Raw genomic sequence first — 11,268 nt, 5'->3', positions numbered from 1 at the left:
TTGTAGCTGCGTTCGTGTCTGGATCTCAACCAGCAGCTGGCACGACTGAATCTGTCCCACACTATGGGTACCAGCAAGGTACCCTCATCTCTTTCCAGAAGGGGAGGGGCCATTTACCGAATGGGTTTCAGATTTACATGCCGTTGTCACCAGCACACCCATAGGGGAGGGGCTTCCCATGTGACTGGGATACTGGAGGAAGCCCCTATACATTGGAACAAATCAGGTCATTCAGGTCTGTGGTCAGCTCCTGTCCAGATTTGGCCTTCCTCCTGCCACGCTGACCCCCAGGCCTGGGATTCTTGGCGTGGCTATGGACAACTTGTAGATACTGGTCAGTGCTGCTGCTCTCCTGGTCGCTACTAGATGCTGCTGACATGGAATCGGATTCTGTGAGAGGTGGCTTAGCTCTGGGCTTCAGAGGGGCCTGTGGGTACTGGACATACCGAGAGCGGGGCTTTTTAGGCACATACACTGGATGGTCCAGTTGATCCTCAAAACCATCATTCCACGACTTGCAATGCTTCCTTCTCAGGTCCTCAGGCGCTAGGCCCTGACCCACTGGCCTGTCACCAACATAAAAATGAGGAGCCCGGTGGAGGTCTGTAAGGGAACGTGGGTGGAAAGACTGCCTGGTCCAATCTCTTCCAAGGATCTCCTCCTCCTCACTCAGCTGTGGAGATGGAGCCCAGTAGGGGGCCTGCGCCACACAGGGTCTTGTGTTCCTGGGGTAGATCTCCACAATGTCACCCGAGGCATTGATTTTGAAATGTCGCTCTGGCCAGAAGGTTGGTTGGGAATTTTTGTGAGCATCCTGCTCTCTGGTGAGATCGCGTCTGGGGGCCTGTGGCCGGCGCCCATGAGCCACTAACAGAGAGGCCCCTGGTCTGTGGAGAGGAGGGTTGCCTTGCTGGAAGGCTTTTTGGAAAAGAGATTCAGAGTAAACATCTTCCAGGTGCTTCTTAAGTGTCACAGGTGGGCAGGATCTGCTCTTGGGAACGTCACCTATGCTTTCACTTGGGCCATGCAGGTACCTGTTAAGACAGAGGTGAGTACACCAGGCTTACAGACCTTTCTTATACACCTACCTCTAGAGACGCACATCTAATTGACATGTGAATGAAACTGCTTATTTTCTTTAAAAATCCCAACTGATTTCATTTAAAAACAACCTAATTGTACACTTTTAACTTATACATAAAACATGTGATACTATATAGTTATGTACAGCTTATAATATTTAACATTAAACAACATTTGAGATAGTGGGTTTGACGAATGGTAAGGGTCTCTTGGGTCAGTCAGTATGACAGTCTTGCATTATTTGTCCTCATATATGGTGGTTACTTTCTAAGAACGTTTTGACTATGATTATATTTATTACTGAAGTAATGCTTTAATGAATGAAGCTGATTTAATGGGATTAATACTCAAATATGTTCACATACACAAATTGATGCCTCTCTGTAGAGACAGGCATACCATCCAGTGAATTTTGAGTTTAGAAGACTTAGAATAAAGTGAAATCGTTATCTATATTTATCTCATTAAGTGGATAAAAGCCAGCATAAATGGAAGTATGTAAATGTAAATGCTTTCTGTAATTTTCATTGAGGAAATCAGACTGCATCAAAATGTAAACCTTGTGTTAAGAAGTTATGGACTAGTACTGCATGCTAGGACAGCAAGCAGTCCCTTTTGCATGTTTGTTAAATCAGGTTCCAAAATTGTTATGATTTGAATATTCCCTTCTCTCCACCCTAAGTGTTCATCAGAATCTAACCCTTTACTAGTAGGTTGAACCTGATATGGGACTCAATGTTGCTTTGTTATGTTAATGAGGTCATAGGCTATTATGTAAGTCAGTCACATTTGAGATATAAAAGGAGCTGATTGGGAATAGAAGAAAGTCAGGCAGATGGGGGAAGACAGATGACACACCACATGAAAATCTCCACAGATCTTAGAAACAGCAGCTGTATAGAGATGATAAATGGATGGATGGATAGATAGCTAGACTTCCCCTAGAGCTGGTGTCCAGAATCCAAACATCTAGCCTCCTAAACGGTGAGAAAATCCATTTCTGTTTGACAAAGCCACCCACTTGTGATCTTTGTCTTACAGCATCACTAAGAAGCTAAGGCACAGTTGTTATTGGATGTTTTGTGGATTGTGTGCACAGATCCATTTGGGGGAGCTGAGTTAATGCAGGGATTCTCAGAGTCCTGAAAAGGATTGCCTGGAGACTCTCCAGAAAGAGTGTAGGCTCAGCTGTGGGCAGCTAGTGTGTTTGATCGTGGCGGGCTCTCTCTGCTCAGAAGCACACAGTGAGCCTAGTGCTTGGGCAGGGCAAGTTGGAAACATCCCTAGCTCTCATCCTTGCTAAGCCACTGTCCAGCCTCATGGGCACTTCCCTGAGTTTCCTCTGGGTAAAGCTATAACTCATTGGGCAATTATTCGTAAAGACGAGCATTAGAGAATTCCAGGGCCCAGGCAGGAATGTCTGAATCGCTTCCTGGAAAGAGCCCACTAAGATGGGAAGACAACTCGGCTGTCTTCTGTCAACAGCTCCCATTCTTTGATCTGTCCCTATGGGAAGCGTTGAATTCTTTGCTAGTTTAGTCATGGTTTCAAAAATTCCACAAACCCAAGAACCAAACACCCCCCTGCTTTACCTACATGATTTTCAATGTGTTACCCAAACAAACAAACAAACAAACAAACAAACAAACAAACAAACACACACTGTCATCGAATAGGTTCCCATGCATCGCAACCCTACAGGACAGGGTAGAACTGCTCCTGTGAGCTTCTGAGACGCTCACTTCTCATGGATTGGAAAGAGCCCTCTCGCACCAGATGAGCAGCTGGTGGTTTCAAACTGCCGAGCTTGCAGTTAGCAGCCCAATGTGTAACCACTCTGCTGCCAGGGCTCCAATCTCAATTGGATTCTCCATAGGATTTGGAATCAGTGCCCATCTGGTCCCTCCATCCTTCTAGTTGCTCTGTCTCCTTAAAGAAATGACAGATACCGCTGTTTTATTTCTTTTTATCCATACGTCAGACTGAAACAGTTGACTCCATTGCCCAAACCATGATGATCTTGCTAATAGATGACCAGCCTGGAATGAAAACATAAATGGTCTCCCTAATAATATGGCCAGTTTATGTCAATACTACAGAGCTTAAAAGTGAAAGCTTAAATAATCAAAGAGACAAGTTTTCTTTTCCTAAAGTGTAGAAGATGGAAAAAGAACTCATGAGTCTGAATTACGGTGCTGGTGAAGAACCATGGTCTACTGAAGGCAGAACAATCTATCTTGGAAATAGTCTAGTCAGCAGGCTCCTTAGATGTAAGGATGGCAAGACTGTCCGTGTCCTTTGGACGCCTTATCAGGAGGAGTCAGTCCTTGGAGAATGGCATCGTACTTAGTAAAGGGTCAGTGAAAAGTAGATAGACAGGATGGATTGATTGGTTGCAACAATGGGCTCAGACATACCAATTGTGAGACTGGCACAGGACCAGGCAGTGGTTTGTTCTGTTTTACATAGGGTTTGCCATAAGTTGGAACCAACTCAAAGACCCCTCATACTAATAATACAAGTGCACACCTTAGGTTGGTAGGAGGGTTTGCTGGTTGGCTATAGGGTGGAGAGACCAGCAAGAAGCATTTGTCTTGTTTGACACACATTGTCTCTTTGTTGTCTATTGATTGTGACTCATCATGACCACACATGGCAGAGGAGAACTGCTTAGGCTTCCAAATCCCCAAAGAAGTTTTGCTTACGTTCTCTGGCTTGTGGGCATCACATCATGCTCAAGGCAAGCAGGTTTCTAGCTGTGCTGCATTTCAGCCTTACCTGGGAGGATTGTGTTCCTGCTTGGGTTTGGAGATACCAGGAAGAGGCGAGCCAAGACTTCTGTGCCCTGCCCAGGGACTCTGGGGCCTGGGTTGTGTGACCGTCTCTATCCTGCTACTCTTGCTGCTTGGAGAGTCTAAGTTGACCACGTTGCCATTGTTTTGGAGAGAGATTGCATGAGCAGAGGATAGGTGATTGGCCATCTCGCTGTCCTTGGGAAGTCTCTTAATGCTTTCCTCCTGGGTCTGGATGCGGGCTGCAGGTGGAGGGAGAACTCATGAGAATCCCAGCTCTAAAAATATGATGCATTCAGGCGAGTAAGGCTGGAGAGTCGAGCCTACAAAAAAGTGTGTGATCTTGCAAAGACACATTATCCTCAATCTTGGAAGAAGTCATAATTCAAATCATTTCATCACAGAATGTTGGGGCTGAAAAAGGCTGTAAAGCTAAACAAACACAAACACAAAAATGCCCAAACCCCAATCCGTTGTCAGGTCAGTTCCAACACATGGCGACCCCACGTGTGGCAGAGTGGAACTGTCCCTATAGGGGGCCCCCTTTAAACAGTTTTATTGGGCCATCATCCACCTCCCATACAATTCAATCATATCAAGAAGAGCCGTACAATCATTACCACCATCCATTGTGGGGCTGGCTGCACTTTTCATGGAAGAAGATTGTTGGGCTTTTTGCTGACGCGCCACTGGGTGGATCTGAACCACCAATCTTTGCTTACTAATCAAGTGGCAAACCTTTTGCATCACCCGGTTACTTGGGAGGGAGAAACAAAAGAAACTCACTGCCACTGAGTTGATTCTGATTCATCTTGATCTCATCTGCTGTTTCCAAGGCAGTTAGTCTGTGGGAGCTGAGAGCCTCATCCTTGATCTTTGGCCAGGACTGAACCAAAACAAACTCACTGCCACGGAGTCAATTCTGGCTCAGAGTGACCTTATAGGACAGAGTAGAACTGCCCCTGTGGGTTTCCAAGGCTGTAAACCTATAAAGGAGTAGAAAGCCTTATCTTTCTCTTGAGGGGCTGCTGGTAGTTTCAAATTCCTGAACGTGGAGTTGACAGCCCAACGCATAGCCACCATACCACTGGGATGCCTACAAGGAATCAATTGAACGCGAGGCACGAAGGTGCACCTTCAGAGAGCTCCATGGGGCACAGGAGGGTGTGCAACCTCTTCGGAACTCTGGCTCTTTATCTCTACAATAGGCCTCATTGGGCTTCATTTGGCAGTCATGACTTTTTGGAAGCCATTGAGGTTTCATTCGACAAACACTCTGTGGCTTGGATGTGAGAAAATGAAGAATGCCATTGCATAGCTAGAGAACATCTGCATAGACCCAGGTTTCAAAGGGTGAAGCCTGGCTGAAGCCTAATTATACCCAATTAGCAAGTAATATTTGATCATTAGAGTGGGTTTTATAGCAAGAGCCAAAGGTTCCGACTGCTGTAATTTTCACTGATTGGCTTCTCTCGAAGAAGCTAAGTGGAAAAAGCACGACCCGTAGATCCCATGGTTTTACTCACGTAATGGTGCCTGGAAGGAGAATAGGTCCCTTCCAATTAATTTAACGAACACACAGTATTCCATGCAGGGCCCTCTTTCAACCCAGTCTGTTTCCTGCGGACGGAGTTGAAACTGCACCACTCAGGACTTTAGTCCCCATGCCTATTGCCAATGGATTGATTCCAACGAACAGCGATCGACTGCAGGGTTCTTTATGGGAGCAGACAGGCTCAGCTTTCTCCCGAAGAGAAATTGGTGGGCTTGGATCGCTCAACTTGTGGTTAGCAGCCCAGTGTTTACCAGACAGCGACTCTGAGAGTCCTTAGGCACCTAGTCACGCATATGAAATGGCTACATTTTAAAATGGAGGTCGTTATTAATGGAGTTTTAGCCCAGGTACACCTCACCGTGGGTCCAGTGGGTCCCCGACCCTATCCTGTCATTATTTCCCCTGTTCTAGAATGCATCATTGGAATAGACATAGTTAGTAACTGGCGGAACCCCCATAATGAATCCCGCAAGTGTGGAAGAAGGGTTATTATGGTGTGAAAGGCCAAGTGGACACTTTTAGAACTTATGTTCCCTAGGAAAATAATAAACCCAAAGCAATACCACATTCCCGGAGGGATTGCAGAGATCAGTGCCACCATCAAAACTTGAAGGATGCAGGGATGGTAATTCCTACCACATCCTTATTTAATCCACCTATTTGGCCTCTACCCAAAACAGATGGATCTTGGAGATTACAGTGGATTATCATAAACTTAACCAGGTGGTGACTCCAATTGCAGCTACTGTTCCAGATGTGGTCTCATTGCTTGATCAAATTAACCCTTCTCCTGGTACCTGGAATGTAGCTATTGATCTGGCCAAAACCTTTTCAATACCAGTCTCGAAGGGCCACCATAAGCAGTTTTCCTTCAGCTGGCAGGGACAACAATTCACTTTCGCAATTCTCCCCCAGGGTACATCAATTTTTCCTCCCTGTGCCATAATTTAGTCCAAAGGGAAGTTGATCACCTTTCTTTTCCACAGAATGTTATACTGGTCCATTATATAGCTGACATGATGCTGATTGGACCCACTAAGGAGGATGTATCAAAGACTGTGGATTCATTGGTACAACATCTGCATGCAAGAGGGTAGGAAATTAACCCAATGAAGATTCAGGCACTCTCCATCTCAGTAACATTTCTAGGGGTCCGGTGGTGTGGGGCATGTCAAGACATTCCTACTAAAGTGAAGGACAAGCTATTGCATCTGCCCCCCCAACAACTAAACAGGAGGCACAACACCTAGTGGGCCCCTTCGGATTTTGGAGGCAACATATCCCTCCTTTGGGTGTGCTACTCTGACTATACATCATGTGATGAAAGAGGCTGTCAGTTTTGAATGGGGCTCAGAACAAGAAAAAACTCTGCAGCAGGTTCAGGCTGCCGTGCAAGCTGCTTTGCCACTGGGACCATATGATCCAGCTGACCCAATGGTGCTAGAGGGGTCAGTTGTAGATAAAGATGCAGTGTGGAGTCTTTGGCAGACACCTATTGGTGAATCACAGCGTAGACTGTTGGGATTTTGGAGTAAAGTCCTGCCATCCTCTGCAGACAACTACTCCTCTTTTCAAAAACAGCTGTTGGCCTTAACTGGGTCTTGGTGGAGACTGAACGCCTCACCATGGGCCACCAAGTCACAATGAGCCTGAGCTGCCTTTCATGAACTGCGTATTGTCTGACCCAGAGAATCATAATGTTGGATGTGCACAGTAACACTCCATTGTTCAATGGAAGTGGTCTATACGAGATTTGGCTAGAGCAGGACCTGAAGGAACAAGTAAGCTATATGAAGAAGTAGCCCAAATGCCCACAGTCTCCTCTCCTGTCACAGTACCTTCCTTCTCCCAGTCTGCACCTATAGCCTCCCAGGGGATTCCTTATGATAAGTTGACTGTGGAACAGAAAATCTGCGCTTGGCTTGGCTTCCTGATGGCTCTGCACTACATGCAGGTGCCACTGGTAAGTGGACAGCAGCAGCGCTACAGCCCCTTTCTGGGATCTCCCTGAATTTCAGAACAATGGTGAAGGGAAATCCTCCTGAAGGGCAGAACTTTGAGCAATGCACTTGGCCATTCAGTTTGCCTGGAAGGAGAAAAGGCCAAGTGTGCTGTGTGACTGTAAATAGATTCATGGGCTGTGGCTAATGGCTTGTCTGGATGGTCAGGGAATTGGAAGGAATGATTGGAAAATTGGTGACAATGAGAAGTGGGAAAAAGTATGTGGATAGACCTCTCTGAATGGGCCAAGACAGTAATGATAATTGTGTCTCGTGAATGCTCATGAAAGAGTTACCTCTGAAGAGGAGGATTTTAACAATTGAGTGGATAAGATGACACGCACTGTGGAGACTGGTCCTCCCCTTTCCTCTGCCACTCCTGTTATCGCCGATGTACACATGAACAAAGTGGATATGGTGGCATGGATGGAGGTTATGAGTGGGCTCAGCAACATGACTTCTACTCACTAAGTCTGACTTGGCCAGTGCCAGGGCTGAGTGCCCTATCTTCCAGCAGCAGAATCCAACACTGAGTCCAAGATATGGGACCATTATTTAGGGAGATCAACCAGCAACCTGGTGGCAGGTTGATGTTATAGGACCACTTCTGTCATGGAGGGTCAGTGTTTTGTTCTTACTCGAATAGACACTCTGGACATGGATTTGGTTTCCCTGTATGCAGTGCTTCTACCCAAAGTAGCATTCATGGACTTACAGAATGTCTTAACTACTGGCATGGCATCCCACGCAGCATTGCTTCAGATTAAGGAGCTCACTTCACAGCAAATGCAGTGTGGCAATGGACCCATACCCATGCCCATGCCACTGGTCATACCATGTTCCTCATCATCCTGAAGCAGTTGGCTTGATAGAATTATGGAATAGGCTCCTAAAAACACAATTATGACACCAGGTAGGTGGCAGCACCTTGCAGGACTGGGGCAATATTTTCCAGGAGGCTTTATATGCTCTTAGTCAGCAGTCAATATATGGAGCTATGTCTCCAATAGCCAGAATGCATGAGTACAGGAACACAGGGGTGGAATCTGGCCTGGTACCACTCATCATTACTCTGAGTGATCGACTTCCAGAATTTTTGCTTCCTGTCCCAGCGACCCTATGCTCCTCAGGCCTGGAGGTCCTGGTCCCAAAGGAAGGAACTCTCCCACCTGGAAACACAGCACGGATTCCACTGAACTGGTAGCTGAGAATGCCCCCTGGCCTCTTTGGGTTTCTCATGCCTTTGGGTCAACAGGTCAGGAAGGGTGTCACTGTACTAAGTGGTGTGATTGATCCTGATTACCAAGGAGGAATTGGACTGGCATTACATAATGGAGGTAAAGAAGAATATATCTGGAATTCAGGAGATTCCCAGGCATTCTCTTAGAGTTACCATGCCCTGTGATGAAAGTAAATGGTAAATTACAGCAACCCAATCCTGAGAGGACTGCTAATGACCCAGACCCCTCAGGAATGAAGGTCTGGGTCATCCCACCAGGCAAAGAACCACGACCAGCTGAGGTGCTTGCTGAGGGCAAAGGGAATACAGAATGGGTAGTGGAGGAAGGTAGTTCTACCTATAAGTTATGACCATGTGATCAATTGTAAAGGGCGAGGTTTATGATTGTCAATATTTCTTCTTTATATGTGCTTATTGAAAATATTTCCCTTGTTCATATATAATATAGCAGATACAAATAAGTTCAGTGTATTTTAATTTATATGTATGCTAGCTATATGATGTTAGGTGTAATTATGATTTCATTAATGTCTGGAAATTATATGTGGCTAAAGAATTGTATACAAGTGCCAAGTTGCAAGGGATGAGCTGTGATAGTTATGTTTTTTGTGCCAACATGGCTCCTGTAGAAATATGTGGGTGGAGTTTAGCCTGTCAGTCAGGTTGCAGCTTGATTGGAGGGCAATGAGATAGAGATAAATGACTGTCCGAGGCTAGCCTCTTCCACTTTTCTCCATGGTGATAGGACCAACACACTGCTGCCTGAGTTAGCTGCTCTGCACTACCTGTGGGCCAAGCCAACCCGTGGATCATGTTACAGTGCTGTGCATCGCTATATCTTGAAGCTGCAGCATGCCCTGCTTTACTATGTTGCTGTGCTACTGGCTTCTGCAATGCCTTAATTTCTCATCTTCCTGCTGTTGCCATCCCACCTTGCTATGTCTGCTGCCTGCGGGCTGACTCCTCACTTCCTGCTAGTCACTTCACCATCTTCTTTGATCTGCTTGCAGCCAGCATGAGTTGGAAGGACCTTTAGTATATTAATTGTCCCACGAAAGTGAGTTGGACTGAGCCCTCTGTACTGCTGTGTGGACTAATTAGCTGTTGTATTCCTTCTCGCTATATAAACCTATATACATGCTATATATATGTGCTATATAAATGATATATTTATAATCATAAGTGTCCTGGTTTTATTTCTCTAGAGAACCCTGCCTAACACAGCCACCAACTGAGTGCCTGAGCTCTGCATGTTATCGTACACTTACCTTCTACCATTTGGGCAACCTTTTTCTTATCTTCAGTTCTTGCCTGAAAGGTAAATGATGATTACATATTTGCTTGAGACTTAGCAGGAAGCAGTAGCTAACACTAATTTCCGGAAACAAAGAGACACATGTATCATTGTTCTGATCTCGGGCAGAGATTGAATGATTACTGCCCCATGGGCACAGTGAGCTTTAAACTCAGCCTAGTGTGAGTGGATCCATGAAGATATCTGAGGGTTAAAGTTTTACGGCTATCCAAAAAAACCAAACCCACAGCCATCAAGTTCATTCAGACTCATGGAGAGCCCCCTATATAGGGATTATGGGAGCCGAAAATCTCATCTTTCTCCTATGGGGCTGCTGGTGTATTAAAACCACCAACTTTGAGGTTAGTAGCCCAAGGCTTAGTCCACAAGGGCTCAGTTGATGTAGTGGGAGCAAGTCAGGCACACTGCAGCTTGGTGTGACCATAGAGGAGGGCTGTAGTGCTTGGGAGATCAGGATGGCCCCTCGGAGAGAAGGCCAGAGGGCAAAGGCAGCAGCAGGCTTGTCCTTGCTACTCATGTGCCTGGGTGTTCAATGGGGGTAACACTGGGAGATCCTACACCACAGGGTGGGTGGCTAAGACTCCTGGTAAGTGGAAACTGTGACCTCACTTGTACTCCCATGCTGGAGAGATCTCACACCCAACTGCTCAAAGCCCACGGCAGTTTGAATACTTGCATTTTGGATCTGCATTCTGAGCTGATGGTTGCTGAGCTTCAGTGACCTGGCGATGCTCTGCAGGTAATAGATCAGCATGCTAGGACAGACAGCACACGTCCATCAGGGACAAGAGGCTCCCAGATCAGGGGTGGGTCACCCCCAGACCTTCCCATTCTCAAGTTGGAGAGGCTGGCTTTCTCCTTCTTGCTTTTCCCAGCAGCCTCTCAGACCTGCGCCGGGCACTCTGGTTTAGCAATCAAGAAGGAGGAGTGATAGGGAGGGGCAGGTGCAATGCACTTCTCTTTTTCATAAGGAAAAGCTGCCCAGCGCAACTGAGAGAGATCTTGTGGAGATTATTTAAACATCAGGTGCATGCCTATTGCTGTGGCGTCGATTCTGATTGGTGGCACCCCCGCCCCGCCCCCTGGTTACAGAGTAGAGGTGTTGCACATGTAGGGTTCTTGACTGTGATCTTTACAGAAGCTGATTGCCAGGCCTTACTCCTGAGGGGCCGCCGGCAAGTGAGCTCAAACCGCTAACCTTGATGTTCATAACCCACTGCCATCAAGGTGATTTCCACTTACATTCAGAAATCCAAACTCACTCTCAGTGACCCTGCAGTGCA

At 46.4% G+C, this 11,268-nt stretch overlaps 1 protein-coding gene across 1 annotated transcript in view; it reads right to left on the bottom strand.

The window, feature by feature from the left end:
- Positions 1-205: 205 nt before the first annotated feature.
- Positions 206-11,268, bottom strand: part of TMC3 (transmembrane channel like 3) — a 55,469-nt gene continuing 44,406 nt past the window's right edge. The window contains exons 19-22 of the mRNA XM_075557493.1: positions 10,662-10,740; positions 9,939-9,981; positions 3,862-4,117; positions 206-1,034 (exon numbers count right to left, since the gene is read on the bottom strand). Of these exons, the coding sequence (XP_075413608.1) occupies positions 206-1,034; positions 3,862-4,117; positions 9,939-9,981; positions 10,662-10,740 (1,207 nt within the window). The remainder of the gene's footprint in view (positions 1,035-3,861; positions 4,118-9,938; positions 9,982-10,661; positions 10,741-11,268) is intronic.

The sequence above is a fragment of the Tenrec ecaudatus genome, chromosome 9, assembly GCF_050624435.1.
Source record: "Tenrec ecaudatus isolate mTenEca1 chromosome 9, mTenEca1.hap1, whole genome shotgun sequence".
Taxonomy (NCBI): domain Eukaryota; kingdom Metazoa; phylum Chordata; class Mammalia; order Afrosoricida; family Tenrecidae; genus Tenrec; species Tenrec ecaudatus.
The sequence above is the reverse complement of the archived record's forward strand: the minus strand, read 5'-3'. Positions and strand labels throughout refer to the sequence as shown.